Source organism: Calypte anna, chromosome 10, assembly GCF_003957555.1.
Source record: "Calypte anna isolate BGI_N300 chromosome 10, bCalAnn1_v1.p, whole genome shotgun sequence".
Classification (NCBI taxonomy): domain Eukaryota; kingdom Metazoa; phylum Chordata; class Aves; order Apodiformes; family Trochilidae; genus Calypte; species Calypte anna.
The window spans coordinates 5754599-5777148 of NC_044256.1; the positions used below are offsets into that span (position 1 = coordinate 5754599).

Below are 22550 nucleotides of genomic sequence, written 5' to 3' on the forward strand. Positions count from 1 at the left end.
TTTTTGCAGTAACACAGTGGACTCTTTCTTGTTTGAAGTATTAGGCAAAAGGGCCCACACTTTTGCAGTATTACCTATATACTTTGTTAGCAGAATAACAACTTTCAGTTTATGTTTTTGTGTTGAATATAACAATTTTCAGTATATATTTTCATGTTCTATATGCATGCACTTCTTATTAACAAAAATGAGTCACAATAATTTCCTGTAGTACTCATCACAACCACAATATTTGTGCTCAAGAAACTGGAGACAGGATCTCCCATTTCAAAACTATCTGGGTTGGAAAACCACACCTCTGCGACCTCCTTTTCTGACTGGCTTCACTCCTTCATGTACACAGGGATTTCTGTTTGGGTTTCAGGGAGCAGTTTTGTCACTTTGTATCTTGTGCAAGGGTTCCTGGAATATTTTTTTGTTTCAGTAATGAGTTGTTTGCCAGCAAAGTAATTACATCAATCAGTTTCATTAAGCTGACCCGGGGCTGCCTTTCCAACATAGGTGCAGTCTGTAAGTAACAAAGATCTTCATCCTGATGTGAGTTCAGTCTTTGGTTTTCCTTATCAGAGTTACCTGTGCAGTTCATCTTCAGTACCTGATGCTTGTTGTCTGGGTAAGCATTTTTAAGAATGAACTGCTAGTCATGCTTTCCTAAAGCAAAATATGAAAAGTAAGAATGGTAGCTGGGTCTGGGTCTTTCTTGCCTGTGGTGTAGCTGTTTATCTTAATGGAACCATATCATCAGTGGGTGAACATTGGCTTAAGTTCCACATCTGTCTTTGATTATTTTTATGATCCTCTCTCCACCAAATAAACCTGGAGAAAGCAGAACAGTTAAGAATATCTGAAATTTTGACATCCAGTGGCTACTTTGCAGTGAAGTATTTAATAAAAGCATACCTGATCAGCTGCAGAGCATTTAAATATATAGCCCTGTTCACAAAATATCTGTGTAAGATGAGAATTAGAAGAGTTTTATGTAACATTTCTGTAATAAACTAGCTCTGCCATCATGAACCAAGTTGAAAATGCATGGATAATATTTTCTTCAATAGTGGTCTTGGATTTTGTCACTACACATAATTATACAGATGAGAAATATTCTCTAGGACCCAGTTCAAACCAAGGAGAATAAGAGTTTCTTTTTTTAATGATATCCCAAAATAATAACCAAAGAGACTACTCATCATCTCTACAGTCATAAATTCTTTAATTATTTTGAGGTTGAAATAATCTCACTTTGCCATGGCAACCTATTTTCAAGCTATTTGTACACTTGCCATTTGTTTAAACATTGAGGTGATATTCTGACTGAACAAAAAATCCTTTCTCTGTGTTAAACCTAATACATTTTTTAAAGGTGTTAAACAAGAAATAACAATTAGTTCAGAACAGCAGGAGTTTTATTGTTTGCTGACTGGTAAAATGGGTTGGGTTTATTCCCATTCAGGGCATACCCAGCCTCTGGTGTGTACTTGAGGTGTATTCTTTAACCTATTAGTGAGAGGTAGAGCACAGATGTTTGAGATTTTGTCTTTGTCTAACACTTCCAGTATGTGGGAGGCAATGGATTCACTGTACATTGAGCACTTACGTGCTATGTTTTTAGAAGAGGCATCTGCAGTGGTACACAGCATTTTAAAGAGGAAATAGATAAAGGAAGCAAATTTTACTGCATGGAAGTGGGAGGAAGATAAGAATCATTACTGGGCATCATTACTACATGAATTTTTCCCTTGGGACTTTATTCAGCACTGAAATGCTGTGTAATACTGAGGCATGATTTTCCCCCAGCTTTCTTTAAACCACCTGCTTACTTCTTGAGATGAAAACAGTTACTTTCTTCTTTTGTGGTTTACGTGGTGTATTCTGATTTTCTCTTCCTCTTTTTATTCTTTCTCAAAATGCTGAAATCAAGTGGCAATTAACTAATAGACACTAACTAATCATGAACTAAACTGCTTGACATCATTGAGAACATGTACTCATATCCACAGCTAAATATCCCAAAACTGCCAAATAGTGCAGCAAAACTGTTGAGTATCTCTGAAATATCCTATAAGAAATGTTCTCTTTCTGAGCCTCACACACCACAAAACCCACAGGAAGTTATCTCTGTAGTGGCTGCGGTTCTGCAGCTTCCTTCTTCCTTGTCCTTAAGTGGTCAAAACATTTCTTAAAAAGTTAAGTCAACACAAAAAAGAGAAGAGACTTCCTGCTCTTGCAGTGTAACAGATCCGTGCCTGCAGCCAGAAAGAAGGATTCACGCATCTGATCGTCCTTCGTTGTCCTTGGAATCAATTTAGGGTTAGGTATAAGCTATACCGATTAAATAGTAGCTTTATTCTTACATTTCCACCACAAAAATATAATAATTGTTTTAGATGTTTCCCAGTAGCCATTATTTAAACGATGAGCAAAGCACTTGCTTATTTTCAGCTGCTGACTTTAAAGAAAATTTTTATCAATGAGGAGGCCATCCTGATTTCAGGACCTAAAAAAATATATATAGTATATATATTATATAATATATTTTTATAGAATGCAATATGGAATAATATTTGTATAGAAAAAAAAGTTAAATATGAGTATCATGTGAGGTTTCTTTCAGGTAATATAATTATTTTAGGTTTACTCAACCAACATTTGACTCGCATTTGATTTGGCATTTTCAATACTGTTGATGGTAGCTTTGCTTCTCTAAGATTCTCTTTTTTGCGTCTCCACACCTTGAAGTCTTCCCCCTCCTTCCTGTTGTGATCTCAGCCTTTTCCTTCCTGCCTCTGCTGGTAAATACTTGCAGTGAAGCATGTGAGCATAAAAGAATGTCACATCCCACCTTATGCATATGCAGATAGATTTAAAAAAAAAATAATATCTGAGGCTTAATTATGTCTAGTGATTAAGAAACGCAAATCCTGCAGTAGTGTGTTCAATGGCAGGGGCCAGCAGAGGAGCTCTGGCAGTGCTGCAGTGCAGAACTCCTCTGGGGACACTCCCGTACTGAGCTCCACACAGCCCTGCGCCTCTGTGGGACAAGAAACAGAAACAAGAGGTGACAGGAACTCTGAGGCTGTCCTAGGATGTTCTAGGCAGAGAGGACTGGCACTGTTTGCTCCCAGGGAAAGGATCCCAGTGGGCTCCGGCTTCCGTGCAGTGCTGCGTTCTCCACGCCATGGCCAAGGAGTTGGCCCTTCCCCCTTGATTTCAGACTGCTGCCTTGGGAATTTGCTTCAGCTATTTCCTGGAATATGAATTTGTTTATTTTCAAAGGAGAACAAACCTAAGACTCATACAGTAGCTTTGGTTAGGGCGTTTCTTAGTAGAGGAGTGATTTGGATCATTGAATTATTGCTTCTTTTTAAGAATTTAAGTACTTGTGAAGATAGCAGTGGAGCACAGAAGCAGCTGGTAGTGCAAAGTACAACTGCAAGGAAGTTGTGGCCCTGTGTAGTCTGTGGCACTTTTACTGTCATCTTGTGGAATGTTTGCACAGTGAGTGCAATTTTGGACTGAGATTTTTTTTCTCACCTACTGTCCTTTCACTGGAAGCTGATGTATCTATTTAGTCATAAACTAGTCTGCTCTAGTCTAATAATTTAAAGAGTAAATTAACCAGTTAATTAAACTATAGCATGTAGTGATGTGGCTATTACACAGCACATGCCATCTTTTCACTGAGCTTTGAAGCACGTTAGTAGATGCTTTATTTTGGAAGTGGTTTAATTGACTTATGACTTGGTCCTACAAAACTTTGAGTATGCACTCAGCTTTCTGTGGCATTGAGATGTCCCACTGAGTAAAGCAAGGGTGTGATCAAGTCACAACTTCAGCTCTTTTTAGATACAGTCTAATCCTGCATGGGTTAAGCATTCACCTCCGAGGAGTAAGATAAGATCTTTTGAAAACCTTTTTCTAAATGGAAGAAAATGTTTCTCTTAGTGCTTAAATAAATACTTACTTCATAAGAGACACTAAAAACCCTTTGCCTAAAAAACTTGAAAAAGCAGTTCTTGGTGCTGTAGGAAATGCTAAGGCTATGTAGTCACCACCTTAAACCAAATCAAATCTCCCAAGTTGTTTTCTTTTTGTGTCTTTATTGCTTTTATCTCAAGAACAAAATGTACAATTAGGAACTTGAAAACTAATGTTCCGCCCCCTCAAACAATAGACAAACACAAAACCAGGTTCGAGCCCTCACTGATTGACATCCCAGCCCTGCAGTCAAGGAATGTGCTCGCCCCAAGTGTTCGCAGGACAAGCGCTGGCCCCGCTCAGCCGTTCGTCGCCCTCCAGGCCTTTCGGCCCGTAGCAGCCTGTGCCGCTTCCCTAGCAGTCCGACTGGGGCTGCTCGTCGGTACCGGTGTTACGGGCCCGGCCCGCTCCGCTCCCTGCCGTTCAAACCGCCCCCCGCTCTCCCATAGGCTGCGATGCGCCGGCAGCCGCTCGGCCTCCGCCGCCGGTGCCCGCCGCCCCGACCATCGCGCGGGGGAGCCCGGCGGCGGACGAGACCTGCGGGCGTCCCCGCGCCGCCCGTCAGGGCTGGGGGCAGCCGGTCCCCCACCGCTCCTCCGCCGCCGTTCGGGGTATTCGGGACGGGCGGCTGTTCCAGAGGGCGGTGCGGCACCGGTGCGGGGCTTCCCCGTCAGCCCCTAACCCCCCCCCGCGGTGGGGATGGTCCGCGCCGGCAGTCAGACATGTCAGTGGCTGCGCGGGGGGAAAGGCACGCGGCAGCGGCCAGGCGGGGGGAGGCGGTGCGCGGAGCGGCCGCTGAGGGGACGGGCGGGCTGAGGGCCGCGGGGCCGCTCCCGCCCTCCGCGCCCGCATCCCGAGCGAGCTCGGCGCATCCCAGCAGTGGGGTACCAAGCGCCGCTGGCCGCGAGAGAGAGACCGGACTTTTATAAAACTTGAACCTCCGCTCCCCTTCCTCTTTCTTCCTCCCTCCTCCTCCCCCGTCCCCGCCCCTTCCCCGCTGCCCTCCTCTTCCTCCTCCTCCCCGCGCCCTGGGATGTTTATTCGGGCAGCTGCGTGAGGCGCGGGCGGCGGTGGGGAGTTTCTCTCCCCCTGCCTGAGTAGTTGCAGGCGCGCACACACTCACCCTACTCCGGGGGAGAGGAGGAAACAAAATGTCTGCCAGGGCCGCCGCGGCTTCCACTAAGGTAAGGCTCAGCCCCGGGGCGGCGGCGCTGCCTCCCCGCTTTAATCCCCGCCGTGTCCCCGGCGCGGTTTTGGCCGTGCAGCCTTGCAGCCGCTCGCCGCGCCGGGGAGCCCGTGCCCCAGTGGCCGCGGCTTCCCTCCCCCGCTTCGGGGGCGCGGGCAGCTGGGGGGCCGCTCGGCCTGAGGGGGCCGGCGAGGCGGGCCGGAGCCTCCCAGCGACATTCCCTGTGCGCCCAGCGAGCCTCCTGCCTGCCGGCCGCGCCAGGCGAGCGCGCAGGTGGCCCGCAGCCTCCTCAGGCCCGGGGCCGCTTCCCTTCTGGCCGCCTCCTGCGGCGGTCCCCCCCGCCCCCCGCCTACCTGTTGGATGTGTGGCGGCGCCCGGCTGGCGGGCGGGGAGCGCCGCGGGCGACGGGCCCCGCCGGCGGGACGGGTCCGCCCGAACCCGGGCGAGCTCCACGAGCTGGGCCCGGCCCCCCGGGAGGAGCCCCCCCGGGAGGAGCCCCCGGTGGCGGCTTGGGTGTGCTCTGTGCGGCTGCGGGGCAGAGGGGTTTGCGCGCTGGGGCAGGCCGTGCCCTTTTGTTCCAGGCTGAAGAGTCGGATAGCAATTAGGAAAGGTTTAACCGGGAGAGTCCAGTACTGCAGGATTTTTCTGTACCCGCTGAATCAGTCGGGGTTGATTCTTGCTGACATACGGTAAACAGATTTGGGGCGGCAGTAATCCTTTGGGACCGTGTGCCGGCCCTCCACCTGATCCGTAGGTGTTGCTGGTGCAGGTGCACGTTGCGGGGTGTGTACTCTGACCTCCCCCGGCACTGCCGCGGCGGTGAGTAATGATGAACGTCCCCGAGGGAAAGAGGTGGAGTTAGGTTCGCTCAACAGGTTATTTTTCCTTCGTATGAAATTATAAGTTTGCTTTGAAACTAGTTTGAATTTAAATTTCGAACTAATTTTTAGCTGTGACTTGCGAGTAGCTGCGCTGTTCAGTGTGACAAGTTCCCACTGTGTGTTCGCTGGTGCTGCTGGAGCACGGCTTAGTGTCCTGTTTGCTCTCGAGTGAAACTATGCGGTTTCGGTCTGATGTCACTTGCTGGTATGCACTTACTCACAAGTGACATTCTGCAGGCTGAAGCAAAATGCACACCTTTCACGATCGAGAAACTTCATCCTTCCTGAAACACTAAATTAGTCGTAAAGTTACTGGTTGTAAGGTATTGTTAGCTGTGGCGATTTTATCAACTCCGAGGGCTTAATTTTAGTTTCAATGTGTATTGAAGGTAACTTCAGCTTGCAAAGTGCAATTAAAAAAAAAATTAAATGCCAGTGTTGACATACAGAGTGTCATGCCCCTTTCTCAGTCTGGTTTCAGAGATCTTCTGTTAAATTTGAACAAATATGGGCACACATTTCAACAGTAAATGCATTCAACTAGAGAAGTAATTTGTTTGGGGTAATATTTCAAACTGGTAGTTTGTATGTATGTTTCATGTATGTGAAACAGCATATCTCTTTCTTGGAAAAAAAATAAAGTCCTGTAACTCTTTCAGTGTAAATTCTTACAGCCTGTAATAGCCTTTTAACAAAGCTATTTCTTACCTTTTTATCTTGATTACAGAAGTGTCTTTAGAGACTAGAGTCTTATACTGTCTTCTTTCTACTTCAGCCATTACTTCCTGGGCTACTGTTCATATAGTTTCAATAACTGTAGAGGGAGGGGATTATAAATATTTTAGAAATACTAGAATATTGGAGAACTTATGCGTTCAAGTTTCAGATCTCGTTTCATTCAGTCACCCCTTTGGTATGGTATACAGTTACTTGGTTTTGGGATTGTAATGCATTAAAAAAACACAACAAAACCTCTGGTTTTTTTCTTAATAGTTATGTAAAATACTCCTTAGCCTTGTGGGCCTGGTGTCCAGGTTCACATTTATCTTGGCACTCTTCACCAGAAGAGAACTAAAAAAGAAAGAAAGAAATTTGATTAGCTGAATAATTCTTAATTGTACATGTGGGAGTCTTGGGTGGTATGATTGATTGTGTTACACTCTGTTATCAGCAGTCTTTGTTTCCCTCCTCTCCCCTTCAGTTTTGGTTACTTAACTTTTTCTCTGCTATGCTGTAAAAGAATGTGGTTTTTTTAAGGTTTTAAATGCTTGCTGTAGCTGTTAGTATAGAAAAGAAAACGGTGAGAAAATGAAATCTTCATTGCAGTCTAACCTAGTGGTGACTTTGATTGCAAATTGTAAGGGGCCCTCGTCTCTTGATGTGCTTTTGAACGGTACTAATGGGTACTGTGAGAATTCTGGTTGTGACATGTAAAACTTTACACCTTAAAGATGAGGGTACAACTGTAGTACACATAAGTTAAAAAAAACAACACAACAAATGCTTTTAAGTAGTAAATGTGAGGACAGGACTTCTTGAATCCTTGAGTTTTTTTGAATGCTGAAATTAAGTCCTTGGGATCTCCTTCTGGTTTTAAATATATGCATAAAGACTATTTCCAAGCCATTTACCTCAGTTGTGTAATTAATTGGATTTTGGTTGTTCTGTGTTTCTAGCTCCAGGCATGTTATCTAGTATCTACCACTTCAATCAGAAGTTGAGAACTTGATCACATTAACAGTTCAAGACTCCCTGAATGTGAGAAGAGCCATCAGCTCTACACTTTGTAGGACATTATGAATTATATTCTCGAGTTTGTGTCTGGTTCAACTTGCAGCACAAAGATTACTGTAATGTAAACAGAGCTTGAAATCTGACTGTGCCTGGGAGCTGGTTACACCTTATAGAGTGGAAAAATCAGTAAGACCTTATCAGTGACCAACTAGCTAATCTTTATTTCAAGGAAACATGTAGAATTATAAGTCATAGGTATTTTAATGTTCTCATTGTACTACTGCTAATGTCCTGTGAGAGTAGTTATTTGGCTTCTGTCTGCAAAAATAAAGCTTAAAGCAGGGTATTAGTGCTTGAAGTGAGTCATGGTCATTAAGCTTGAGTCATTAAGCTTGCATGGACACCACAATGTACCATCCTAGTCAAAACTTTCTTGTATGATGACTTATGAAAGTACTTGATAACAAGTCCCCAGCATAAGACACTGAGTTTAAAACAGTGAACTATTCCATCTGTGAACTGTGCTTGGTTTTATTACTCAAAAAGCTCTGCAAAGGTATTGTCTATCTCAGGTCAAAGCACTTATCCAAAAACTTTGATGTTGTGAAGTTTGGACCAAGGATCCAGCTGTTCACCCATTTTCTTACAGGCTGTGCCAATAAGCTTGCAGCATGAAATAGGATCCTCCTTTGTCTTGTTCTCCTGTCCTCTATAACTAGAGGAAAGGTGAGGTCCTGTGTGTATCAGAGGGGAAATCAGATTAGGCAGTGTAGGGACAGGAAAGCCATAGATGTGTCTGTCAAAATTAATAGTCCCAACGTTAAGTTTATTAACATTGTGTCAAATTTTGTTTACTGGAATTAAAGGGTAATATTTGAAGTAAACACTTATTTTTAAGTTTATAGGATGTCTGTTGATATCTAATTGGTACAGCAAACTACTGACTGGTTAAGAAAGACATCAGCCATTTATATGTCCTGAATTTTTTTTCTGGTTATCATAGTACAAATATAACAGAAATTAATATCCAACTATGCTCTGTGCTTTCTCAGGGAAATATATTGCTCATGACTTTGTCACTGAATGTACTGATAAAGCAAACAGCCGTAGGGAAGTCTTAAAATTATTCTGTGATTCTGTGCAGTGTATTTATGCTGAATCCAAAAAGGCCTGAAATGTTGTCTTGTCTTACAGTTATGCTATTGTAGAGACAGATTATTCGAATATGTGCTCTACACTCATAAATAGTAGGGGGACCCTTGTTTCAAGGGACTGGAACACGCTTCAGTGAGGGATATGAGGAAATGGAGGAGGACGTGCTCATCTGGCTGCTGTAAGGTCCAGTGTGGGTCCTTTGGATCCTGCAAAGTAGCAAGTGCGGCTGTGGTGACTTGACCAGGGACAGTGGTGCCTGCTTGGTTATCCATGGTATATCCTTAGATAACTCCTTAAGCCACAAGGACTGTTTCAGATATGTAGGTGGGCTACTGGGAGGTTGGAGAACTGCCCCAGCATGTGCAGGACTGGGCACTTTATTCACTTGCTATTCCTAACTCTGGAGCATCTTCAGTAGCTCTGTAGACTTGTTTCCAGCCATTGTACATCAGGATTTATTTAGACACCAGGAAAAATTGGATATGTTGTAGGTGCTAAAAATTTAAATACTAGCTTTATGTTAAAATAGTATTTATTTTCTCAAGGGTATTTGGTAATCTATAATAGGATTCTTGTTTCCTAATCTGTTATAAACAGATGTTCTTCCCTTTTGTGTTGGGGGAGGGCAGCCTAAATTCAGTAAGATAACAGTGGGGACTGTTGCTTTGGAGAAGTTCATGTTATTATGAGAAGTGAGCAAGCATACTATGATCCTTTTTTGGCCTACATAACTCATCATAAGTTGTTTTGTTAGTTTTCCATACCAGAGAAAGCAATAACAGAACTTGCTATTTCTCTGATAGTCTGTCTCCCCACCCCACCTCCAAATATGTGAAGTACTAGTAGCTAAAAATAGAAATTGAGCAAAAGTAGGTAGTTTCTTCTGATTGGTAGCTCCAAGCCTTTTCCCAGTGAGTGCTGCACTGCAGAGCAGTCTCCTTTCTCACTGCTGCCTTTTACATTTGAGTTGTTAAAAGCTTCATTACAAAATGTTCCTCCTACTCCTCCTAAGCCAGGCAGTAATTAGTTTTCAACTCATGGTCCTTTGGGATTGTGCATAATGTTCCTTGCCCAGATTGAATAGGGTCCTGTGACAGCATCTTCCCCTCTGCCCCACTGGGTCAGCAATCATTTTAACAGATGGCCTCCATTTATGGATTCAGCTTTGTATTTTTCTTCTTATTAACTGGCCCTGTTTCAGGTAGTTACACTTCAGCCTGGTGACTGCTTCTTATGATGTATCTAGACAAGAGGATAAGCAAGATGCATAGAGAAAGAGATAATGTCTTTTAGACTTGTTAATACACTTTAGAGCTTTTGGTCTGTGGCACACAGTGCCATGGTCTAGTAACTGCAGCAGTAGTGGATCAAGGGTTGGACTTGATGATCTCTGAGGTCCCTTCCAACCCAGCCAATTCTATGATTCTGTGACATAATTGGTGTGACTGAAAGACTATCTGTTGCCTTTACCTGCAGACCTTGTTGGTTGATTTCCTTGAAACTACAGCCACTACTACAGTGTTGCTACAGCATTTATGACTTGGCTGTATTCATTATGAAGCTGCATAATACAGAAATTCTGAAGTAATTTGTGACTGAAGAGACACTGCTCAATTCTTTAAGCAAAGGTAATTAAAAAAGAAAGTAATAACTTTAAATTATAACTAGATGCAGTAACATGATGAAACAGGACAGACTGTGAAATTTGAACAATGATGTCAGGTTCTGTATAACTTAAATTGTGAGCAGTGGTGACATGAGTTTGCAAAAGGACTGACCTGGCACAAATTGCTATAAAATAGTTTTAAAAATCATATATTGTAGTCTTTAAAAATTAAGTAAAAAATTTACCCAGTTGCTTTCAGATTAATTGAAAATATTTATAGGGTTTAATTATGCTATCTAAAGATTTGTTGTTTCTGATAGAAACAATTGGAATTACTGTAGCTGTAAAACTGTGGAAGTAACTTCAGAAGGTGTTACTTGTCAATGTGGTATCAGATAATTAGTCAGTTTTAACCAGTAGAGGATCACGATAGTACCTGGGGCTTAAGTATGCCAAGTATTGTTTATCAGAACAAATTCCAAAGCTCATAATAAGTTTAGAATTCATGTTCAGTGTAGATGGCTGGCTTCCCCAGAATTAAATCTGAGAGGAAACCATGTTAACCCTTTCAACACAGGATGCTTGTCTGCAAACTTTGTCACTTGACCAGGATTGTTCCTGTGTGTTACATGGAAAAACACTCATTTGCCTATTAATACCTCCACATGAAGTGGTTTTCCAGCACAGTATTGAGTGGAAAAGGTTCAGGCTTTTCCTGTAAAAATAGACTCCCTACAATAGTATTTCCAGTGGGTACTAAGATCTTGAATCCAGGCTTGAAGGCATGGCTTTCTGACAAAAGAGCTTATGTTTTCTTCAAAACTAAGTTGTGGGAAGTGACTGGCCATTGCATACAGGATAAACCCCTCTGTTAATAACCCAGCTATGTAGGAATGGGAATTCCTGGAGTGTAGTCTTGTATGAGAGAGCTTAACAGACTTGCATTTTGTTCAGGTTTTGCCCCTGATGGTAATGTAGGTTGAATTAATGCTCCTGAAACAGGGAACCTTTAGGTAGGGAGTAGAAGAAAGGTCTACAGCTTTAGAAAAATTGTATTAGTGGCTTGAACCAAAGGCATGTCTCATCTGATTTGGATATAGTGCTGTAGAAACACACTGGAGAAAATAAGCTGGCATACTGCAATCTTACTCATGAAATTGATTGTAGTTAGATGGTAAATGCTCCCTAGAGCTGCCCAGGAAACTGAGTTTCGAATAAGGGGATCTTTCAGTAAAGTGGTTTAAATACCCTGTCAGTATCCAACTCTGCATATTTATTTTATTCATCTTGCAGCTGCTTACCCCCGTATTCTACATTTCTTAGCTGCATTAGTACCAGTTGAACTGAAAAACAAGTATCTCTTATCAGTAAGATAGTAAGCGGGCCTCAAAAGCCATCATGTTGGGGGCACTTAGGGAGCTTCTTGACTGTATACAATGAGCTTTATCAGAATTTTAAAGTTTTGTTTATGTTGTAGTCAGCAGCAGATATGTAAATCTTATGTAAAGATAGTATTAACCTATGCAGTGTTATCTTGTGAAGTGAATGGTAGAGGCACTGTATCACTGCAAAGTTGTTGTTAAGTGTCATGTACACCAGCCCACCCCCCCTCCCCTGCCCTTCCTTTCAGTTCTTGTGATATTATGTGTCTTGGCAGAATATTGTCTTTGCCACTCACTATTTCTTAGACAACTCTGAAACTGAAAATATTTGCATCATTGTGTTCTTCCAGGACACAGGAGGTTCCAGGAGTGTGTCAGATGAAGTTGGTCTTTAAAAGCCTGGAGTGGGACTCGGAAATTAATATATAGTAAACATGTTCCAAGCTGCTGCAAGAAAGTATCATCTCCTTAAGGAAGGATTCAGAGGGGGAAGTTGGACTAGCTGGAGCTCTGGCATACTTTAGAGTTGTTTGAATTTAGTCAGCTTCTGAATGAAGGGTTGGCATCTGATTTCTCAAATGAACTTTCACTGAGGGGGCGGCCAAAGATCTGTCTTTGATTATATTTTAATTGTATTCGCCTACCTTCTTAGGATTTCTGTGCAAGCTTCTGTTGGCTAAGCCACAGTTGAGAGTTATGATGGGAGGAAAGGAACTGCAAGAAGAAAACGAGGCAGCAAATGCTAGGTGTTATTTGAAGGAGAAGAAAATGAAAGGAAAGAAGGAGCTAAAGGCAAGCATTCAGTTACTAATCCTGAGTCAGCTACCTATTCTTACTCTTCTTTCTTGCCTCTGCCCTCCCCATCAAAGAAACAAAACCTTAGCACAAAAGCTGAGGTGTCTGGACTCTTCAAATAGTTACTGTAAAACCATGTGTTCTATGACTGAGCCTTAGTCACAGAATTGTCTCATCGAGACTAACTGCATAGTTGTGTAAAACATATTTAAATTAAAACAAATGGAAGATGGCAATATCAGACCTAACCTGAAAGAAACGTAGTGAAAACTTGGATGTTTTGCTCAAGTGGTGGGAGTATTTTCTTCTTGTAGCTGATTCAAGCTCATTTGATAATTTCTGCTTTATGTAGGAGAATGGTAAAGGCCGTAGGGAGAGGAAAGGAAAATCATAAATGCCCTTTTAAATGCCAAAGCAAATAAAGGACACCTTGAAGAACTCTAGAATTCTATATGGAAATTCTAGATAATAAAACTTTAAAGATCAAGCTGAAAGTATGGCAACATGTAAGAATGCAAACTTCAGATGAGAAACAGTCAGAAGCTGTGAAAAACACGTTGGAATGCATCTACTGCTTATCCTTCCTTGTGATGCATTTGGAAGAGGAAATAAGGAACACACTAATTGCTGCATTCTTCTTAAGTTACACCCTTTATCAGAAAAAGCTACATCCTTTTAAATGCATAACTTTACTTTTAGTATTGTGTCTGGCCAACAAAGCAAGCATTATCTGAAAAATCTTGCTGGCTTGACTGTTCATGTAGACAGGACCTGAGTTACAGATGGAGTAAAACAAAGAGTTCACCTTTCTGTGGATATCATGCTGTTTTCTGGGACAGAAGACACTGACCTAAATGCACTCAGTTGTGCAAAAAGCAGTTGTATAAATTAGTTCAAAAGATATCAGTTTTCCATTTCACAGGAATTACTGCTATGTTCTGGATTAAGAAAGTCCTCCTTCAGTTAAAATGGTCTGTTTAAGGAAATATGGTAATTCAGAATTTGTTGCTTTCACAATATGCCTTTCACTTCCAGCTGAGAGGGGACACTACCCCAGTGGGCTGCCTCTGCAACCCTTCCAGCACTCTGCATATTGGCAGTACTTTTAATGTTAAGAACATTGCTGACAGCACCAAGTTGTGTGGTAGACACTCTGGTGGGAAGAGAACCCTTTCAGAGAGACCTTGACCTAGGTCCTACCTAGAGAGGTGGGTCCATGCCAGCCTCATGAAGTACAAGTACAAGGTCCTGCACCTGGGTTAGGGCAGTCTCAAGTACAGTTACAGGTTGGTCAGAGAATGGAATGAGAGCAGCCTTGTCTTGGGGTTTCTGTCCTGGTCTTGAGGAGGAGCTGGGGTGGGGGCTGTTGCAATCTGAGATTTGAGCTTCAAGTAAAATGCAAAATTCATGTTGGTTCCCCCCAACCCCAAAGTAAGAATAGAAGTCAGGAAGTGGCTGTCTAGCAACTGCAAGTTCCCCTGGGGAGAGGAAAGTCAACATTCCAAGAAGCATCCCTGCAGTAGTGCAATGTTCCCAGTTTCTCTGCTGATGCACTGTATCAAGGAATTAATTTCATTCTTTAACAAGTGGGTGTTTTCCAGTTAATTTCCCACCTGAAATACCAGATTACATAGTTAATACATACCTTGTTCTTAATGAAATCTTGCAGGTTTTGTCTCTGATTTCATAGCTGCCTGTCCTGCCTTTTAAGAGGAATTTTGGGATTGGAAGTTGAAGCAAACATTAAGCGTATGTTTGGATTTTTAGTTTTGAAGAACAGTTTTCCTTTGAGGTTATAAAGTCAGAGGTGATTCTTTGGATATAAACCAAGGCTAATTTGAAATGTCTTCTTCGTTGTCACATTTATCTGCCATCAGTAAATGCCTCTTTATCTCTGGAAGTTGTATAAACAATAGTAAAAATAGTGGCTGAGAGTTGTTGAGATCATTGCTCCTTTTTTTTTCTTCCAGCATTATGAGGATACCTTTTAAGTTCGTTGGATTATTGGTAATGCTAGGACTATTTGGACTATTTTTCTGTCTGTAAAGTTAGTTTGGTTAACAGCAATGTGGAACTTATGTCCTGTACCTCAAATTGTGCTGGCATCTTAGTTTAAAATGCTGGCCGGCAGGAGGGCAGGAGATGCCTTTTAGGCTTGAATGTAATACCACTGCAGCATGCATTTTGCTAGCCTGAACTTCTGATTACATCGTCTGTCTTTCTTTAAAAACAAACAGGCATGCTTTAAGTAGTTACCTAAAATAAAAATGCTTTAAACAAAAGTAGTCAGGTGTGTTGCATGGACTTTTCCCCTTCTTCTTTACAATTAAACTGAAATTGAGGTTTGTTTGGATTTTTTGTTTTTGTTTGTTTGGTTTGGTTTTTTTTACAATGTTCTTTGTGCTTTTTTCTCTCTTCTGTGTGGATGAAGAATGCCTGAAGTCATCTGGAAAGAAATAGTAGAAACAAATTTGTTAGTGGTTTCCTGTGCAGTAAAATGGCAACACAGGACAGGGTGATGCAAACTATGATGAACTGCAAATGCAGGTTCCTGTTCCACCATCCACATGCTCAGGTTGCTATGCTGTATGACAGGAGGGAAGCACAGAAATCAAAGAGTGAGTTAAAATAGTTTGAATCTTACTGTTAGGTTTTTAATCTAGTAAGGTGGATAGGCTGATGTGATTTTGCTTTTCTGTCTTTAGAAAAACCTTTGAATCAAGTACTTGACCAGTCTTGCTTTGGTATGGGTAAATTGCCTAGGACGTTTATAGCTGGCAGTAGTAATTTCTTCTTTCTCTTACAGAAAATACTATTTTACAAATGGAACTGGATGCTTAGTATGAAAATAGATTTTGTTTGCTCTACCTCTTTATTTTTTTTATTTGTGTGTTCCTCTGTATTTCCTGGATACACTTACAGTTTAGAGGTTAGTATGTAGCGGACCAAAACATAATACCTAAAATCTGTCTTTACTGTCCCAGCCCTTCAAGCAATGTAATTATGTTGCTTCCAAGCGATAAGCCAAGGCAATTTACAGATTACTGGAATGCTTGAAAACACTGACCTTTCAGGTCACTCTGAGCACTCCTATTATGCAGACATTGCTGTGGCACTGTTGTAATGTGCTGGCCTGTCACATGCTGACTAACTTGCAGAAAGCTTTGATGCAGCTGTTTTAAAAATGCTTTTGCTGACTGATAGGCACTTAGGCTACTGACTGTGAACAAAGCTGGCTCTCATTCCCTGCTTTTAGCCCCCATTTTCTATAACAACACTTCTCCCCTGCTGACTGCACACACAGTTCTTATCTGGGCCCAATTGTTGACTTGTCTCTACTTAAATTGTATTTGTGTTAATTTTCACTTCAGAAATAGTCATATATGTGAGAGACTTGGGTTGTGTGGTTTATTCTGAGCTGCTGCAAACAAGCAGCCTTGAAACGTTGATGCGGTGGCTTTAAAGAGTGGGTGGATTAGTGGGAAGAAAGAGTGTGTGACTGGGCAAAGCAAGGGAGGTAAGGGATTAAAAAAAACAATGGACCTTTATTGCTGATAACTAATACAGTGAAAAGTAGTTTCTGAAATGTGGCTTGTATAGTAGAGAAGTTTGAGACCTAACTAATTTTTTTTCTTGAATTGGTGCAAAGAATAGGAAGAAGCCAATGAGTGTTTCTTCGAAGTTTGTGATCCACAGTGGGTATCATGTGTTGTAACTATCATGCCAGTACTTTCAGTATTAAAAGCAGGACTAGAAAATGAATAAAAATGATATGGACCTTTTTTCATACAGACTCCTTAATTTTATTAGTAGTTGTTAGATCAGGTAATGCTTGACTTGCAAGAATTGCAGAAAGAGGAAAAGGAAGTCCAAAAGTAAAAAACCTTGAATTCCAATAGCCTGAGTAGAAGGCTCAAGTAGAATAAACTCTTCTTTGTTCTCCAAAGACACTGAGAGGGAATCCATGTTCTCACTGAAAATAAGGGGCTGTTTGGGAGAAGTGAGTGTCTAATCCAATTAAACCTATACATTAAGAAGCATAATAGCCAGTTACCTGTGAAGGACAAAGTTTACTAATTCATAATTTAGTCTTTAATGCTGGGGAATGTATTTATATTTAATACAATTTATTGGTTACATGTACCTCTGATTCCAGTGGTATTTGAGTTCAGTGTGTTTGGATCAAAACTAAGTATCTCTGCTCTATTCTGATGAGAGGTGGAAAACAAGGCACTAAAAATTTATTGGTGTTGTATCATGTAGGTATAGGTTTTACATAGCTTTTAGACTGAGCTTTTGTTGTGCAGCATGCCAGCATTGTCTGCTTGTTTGGGGGGAGTGTGACTAAAGGTGTTCACCTGTGTTTGCTGCTTTTCCAGTAACTACAAAAAACAATCTTTGCCTGGTATCTCTTGAACAGTGAGGTGTCTTCATGGCTAAGCAACTTGTGTATTAAAAATGGCTTTTGCTATTTGGCTAAGTAGTATATAGTGACAAAGCATTAAAATAGAATTTTGAGGTAGTGAAAGGATGTCATATGTTTTTCCTGCTATTGCAGTGCAGTGAAGAGAACAGAATGAGTAATGAATTTACAGCAGGAAACAGAGTGCTTGAATTTCATAGTGAGTATTTTCCTAGCCATCTCTTTAAAAAAATATTAATTTGGATCAATTTAAATGGCACAGTGAGGCAAAAAAATGCATTATTACACCTGTTGATAATATTACACTGTCTTCTAGGGGATTAAATTTCAAAAGGAATGACTTCTGAAGGTGAATGTACAAAAATTAGTGGAAAAGATGCAAGTAAATATATTGATACAAGAAGTACAAATTTAGGTACTGCCACTGCACTTAATTTTCACTTACAAATTGTTTTAAGTTGCATTACTGTTGAAGGTATGAATATTAAATCAGTCTTTAAAATCATTCTTTACAGTAAGCTTTCTTCTGCTGTTCAGTTCTGGCTTTACTGAAAAAATACGGTACTACAACTGTCTTTGGACGTACTGGTTTAATTTCTGATCTCTGCTTTCTGACCAACTTTTTCTTTTTTTTCTTTTTTTTTAATCCTCACCTATTCACTCTTCAGGGTTTTTTGTTTTGTTTTTTGCTGGTTTTTGTTTTTTTTTTTTTCCTGAGGGATTGTCTGGTTTAAATGGCTTTTCTGCAAACCATGGCATTCTCGTAGTTTTTTTCTGTTAAACTGATTCATCAAACAGATGAATCTGGTGCACTGAAACTAAACTCTTGAGGTTTCTTACTCATATAGGAAAGATATTACTTTTAAAAAACCCACCTGGTTTTGCAGGTTTATAGGTGATTCAGTTGCTTACTTCTCCCTCAAGCATCTGGTTCTTGTTTATGTGTAACTTGATAGTGTCTTGGGGAATCGATTGAATGAACTGTAGCTGTAACCTAGCTGTGACAGGTCATTGGCCAAAATTGTACGGACATTTCAGGTTTTTAACCAAAAGCTTCTCCACTTTCTTCTCCAGCTGGCTGGATAAACAGCTAGAATGTCATTCATGATTTTTCTTTTAAAAAAATGTGCTGAGTATATGAAAAAGATATCTGCCCATTAAGCACAGATGGGAAATACTTGCTAAGAGGTGGGTTGATGGGTAGCATGTCTGAGTAGTTATGTATAGACTTTTATTTTTAGTTGTTGTTTTCAGAGTTCCTCTTCTGAAATACTCTACGTGCTTGTCATCTTTGCCATAGCTTGGCTAGCAATCAAGGATTATTCTTTATGAAATGATAATTACCTAGAGAGAAAGAGCAGCCTCACCTGCCTCTGGGTCTCTTAAGCAGGTAGTCTCTGCTTGTTTTACATGTTGCATACTTGATCATTTCCAAGCTGAGATGAAGCCATAACATCCACAGTTACTTTTATGGTCGTGTCTTTATGTAGTTATTAGTTCAGGATTCTTCATGTGTTTTGTGCAAAATCAGAATGATCTTCTTGAACATGATTAGTTCTTTTTGTATCTTTATAAAAGGTATTAAGCTGACTGGTATAGAAAATAATCTCAGTGATGTATCTTTTTGTTAGGTACTTAAATTGCTAGCTTCCTAGGCTGACAGAGAAGGTAGCTCTTCAGGCCAGTACTGATAAGAGCACGGCCAATAGTGTAACTGTAGTGACAATTCTAAAAATGCCCTGACATTCTCTTGCTTTTCAGTCTGGCAAGAGAAAGCTTTCAGTGTTAGTTACAGTTCTGATATATCTAGATATCTGTTGTCTGATGTTCCTGATGGGTGTCAAAGCTGCTGCCTACATTTATTGGATTTTATTTTTAGCTTTCTTTAATATCTCAGTAATTTTGTGTTCTGTTTTTTTCTGGTGTGTTCTTGTAAGGTGTTAACTTGCTTCCTCTTCTCAGTTTTGAGAGCAAGTCTATGAAAGTGATGGAACCACATTTAAGTATGAGCATTACTTTTGGTTCTGTTTTCTTGGACTGATAAATGGCTGATACTAGATGTTGTTTTAAATTGCAGGGGGCTTGGGGAAAGACCCCCTTAAATGTGTTACAGAACAAATGCCAAGTGACACTGCTATAAAGCAACATGCTTTGTTATTCAGTCAGCTATACTGTTCTGTCAGTCTTGTTCAGGCTGACTTCCAAGAGCAACTTTCAGATACTGCAGCTGTGTGTTTCGATGCTTATCACTTGCTTACATGAGAAGCTTAGATTTCATCTTGGAAAACGTATACCTAGCTCTTGGTAGCAATGTGTTTGTATTTTATCCTAAAAATGAGGAAATTGTCAGTAAATCTAAACCATGGCTTTTGGAAATTATTTCCAGGTAATACTAATATTTGCTTATTTTGTGAGGAAATGATGTGTACTACCTGGGTATGTGGGACTGTAGATTATTTGAAATTACATTGAACTACCCAATGTCTTTGCTCTGCAATGGCCTTCCTTTCATTTTGGAGGAAGAGGTTGGAGCCTGGAGAAACTTAGCACTTTTGTGAAGTGTTGCAGTGCCATTGATCTCAATATTTAATTATATTAAGTATATGCATCAATATTCTCCACTATTGATTTGATAATGCATGTGTTGTCTTTGATCTTTTCAGAGTAAATATGGGTTGGGAGCACTGATTGTTAAGTTGCAAGTGCACTGTCAAGGGCAAATAACACCAGAACGATGATCTGTATGTGCAAGCCTATAATTGGCACGTGCTCACTGTAATATTTTCTATTTGTGATATATTTTCCAAAACTGGGCAGCTAAAATATATCCTTAATTTGCTGTGTAGATGCAAGATGTAAAGCAGAGGAGGAATGGGAAAAGAGCTTTTGAAGTCCGTTTTTTTCTGTATTGCCTTGTAACAAGTTCTTTAAGTTGTACAGCAAGCCTAAAACAACGTTGCAGATTTATCCAAGTCCTAGTAAAGCCCATGTTTTGTCTCAATAATGACCTTTTTGGGTCCTTGACTTGCAGACAGGAATAACACACCTGATGTTTGGGCTGCTGATGGTGAGGAACATCTCAGGGCAAGAGTTGTACAAAATCCAAAGCTTGAGTGAGGTTCTGGTAACTTTAAGCTTAGCCATGAAATTAAATGGCGTTACGTTTTGATGTGCACTTTCACCCTCAAGAATCAAGGAACTGGCTTAGGTAGGGCAAGAGTTGTTTGGAAGCACCTCTGATTACTTTTTTTATAGAACACATTGGAACTAATGAGCAGCAATGTGAACAAATGGGGAAAATGCACCCAAATGGGACTTCTGTTAACTTTCTTCCTTTCTTCTTTTTGAACTGTGTCACTTGTCAAATGAATTTGTTCTCTTTTGTCAATTTAAAGCCTTAACTTGCTCCAGAATGTGAAGCTTAGAGACAAGGTAACAGATGGGGAAAGACTTAGACTTCTAGTTTTTTCCCCAGGTGTGTAACATTTGTTATTTTCTTAAAATATGTTACATTCAGAATGTCAGAGTTCAATGGGGCTGCTTTCTGTACCAGGGGGAGTGCTGGAGTAAGGAAAAGGTGGGGTAAAGGTTGTAAGTATTCAGTTTGAGAACTGGAGTGTCAGCTTTGACTCTTCCAGGTTTTAAGCTAAAAGTACAATCAGAACAACTTCAAAAAATGGAGGACTTTGCTGTTTTTTAAGGGCTTTGTATTTGCAACATCTTCATTTTAAAATATGGTTCTAGGTAGCTAGAAGACACATTCTGGTAGTAGCACAATGTATATTTTAAAATAGCCCTGATATTTCTGCCTGCATAGTTTTCTTTCTTGCCTATTTGGGAATGTGCATTCCAGAGTGGTGATGAATGGACATGATGCAGTTTTGGTCTAGAATTGTAATCCTGTAACCTTGATATACTTGAAATTGTGGGAAAAGCAGTTAGTGTCATGTGGTTAAAGCTGCTGGTGAGGCATTTTGTTCCACTTAAGTGATTTAATTGCTGATGTAAATACAAAAGTAGCTTCTTGACCCTTTTTTAGGCTGACTTGGCTTTCTGGGTGTGGCACATTTTTCTCTGATGGAACTGTGCTTTTAGTTACACTTTGGCTTTTTTACCACTTTAACTGCTAAACTGGTGAAGATGAAGTTTTAAACTGCAGAAGAAGGGCCTTGAAGCCATTTCATTTGAAAGATGGTCAGATTTGGTAATTTCTTGACTATAAAGCTTTCTAAATTTGCATACTAAGTTTTATGTAAAGTTCAGTGTTAGTTCATGTACAGTGGTAAGAAAAATTAAGTCTACCAAATGGCTCTCCATTAGAAGAAAGAATTTTATTGGTTTTTGGAGTGTGCTGTTTTACTTTGTATGCATAAAGGCAACATGCTGCTAGGAAGGTCTAATCTGGTCAACAATTAATGCTCTTCAGAGCATTAGTGAATACCATAGTCCCTTCCCCTGCTTTGATGTGCAAACAAGAAAGAAAAAATCCTAGCTGTATGTTTCTAGGGTGGGATGGGAAAAGGCACCATTGTCATGTAAATCTGAAAACCTACAGAGTTTAATTTAAAGCTTGCATAAAGCCTCTTGCCCAGTAATTGCTCTGTCATTTTGTTCTAGTGAATGTAGTCCATGTGTCTTCTACCCTGACTTCAGAAGGGAAGGGAAGGAGACTGGGTGTTGTCTTCTTACTCAGTGAGAAAGGGCTAATGTAATACTTGAGTCTGGGATTCATAGGGATTCACAGGTGTTTTGAGGGGGGTAGGGATAGAGTCAGCAAAAGAGAAAATTCAGACAACAACAAAAAACCCAGCAAACCCAAAACCAACCAAAACCAACCAAATAAACAAAAAACACATAAAAAACCCCATCAACCCCAGAACATGATGTTTTAAAAAAGGCTTGCTTTTCTTAGCTGAAGTTTAGTACATGGTAATTTGCATCCATCTTTTCTTAAGAGATCTGCAAATTGGAAAAGGTTTTCAACCACTGGTGTAATGAAAGGCAATGGTGGGATTGCTGCCAGTTGGAAATGAAAGAGGAGGACTGTAATCTGGCCAGCTGTTGGTACTGGGCATTATTTCAGGCCTGCTTTTAGCCCCCTCTTGTCCAGTCTTTCCAATGACATTGGTTTCATTGGTGCTTTTCAAAAAGATGAAGAGTTTAAGGGGACTAAAAAAGGTGTTTTGACTTGGTTTTTTGAGTGGCAGTGTCACACGTGTTGTTGCTGTGTGCCTTTTAAGGGAAGGGAAAGAAAAATCTGAAAATGTCTTGTTCATTCTTTGCTTGCTGATTCTTCTAGAGCTGCTGTTGCTTTCTCTTGTGCATGTTGATGGCCACGGTTCTTGCAGATGAAGGAATCAGATTCCTTTGAACAAGGGAAAGATAATAAATTGGGTGGTAGAAATACGCACAG

At 40.7% G+C, this 22550-nt stretch overlaps 1 protein-coding gene across 11 annotated transcripts in view; it reads left to right on the forward strand.

Moving 5' to 3' along the window:
- Window positions 1-22550, forward strand: part of TJP1 (tight junction protein 1) — a 155223-nt gene that overhangs the window by 79467 nt on the left and 53206 nt on the right. For 2 of the 11 annotated variants that reach the window (XM_030456649.1, XM_030456654.1), the window contains exon 1: window positions 4811-5159. The exons of 7 other annotated variants lie outside the window; for them this stretch is intronic. In XM_030456649.1, the coding sequence (XP_030312509.1) occupies window positions 5127-5159 (33 nt within the window). In that variant the 5' untranslated portion in view covers window positions 4811-5126. Of the gene's footprint in view, window positions 1-4180; window positions 4364-4810; window positions 5160-5831; window positions 5851-22550 lie in introns of those variants that run through there. 2 more of the 11 variants (XM_030456651.1, XM_030456652.1) reach the window with 2 other exon arrangements.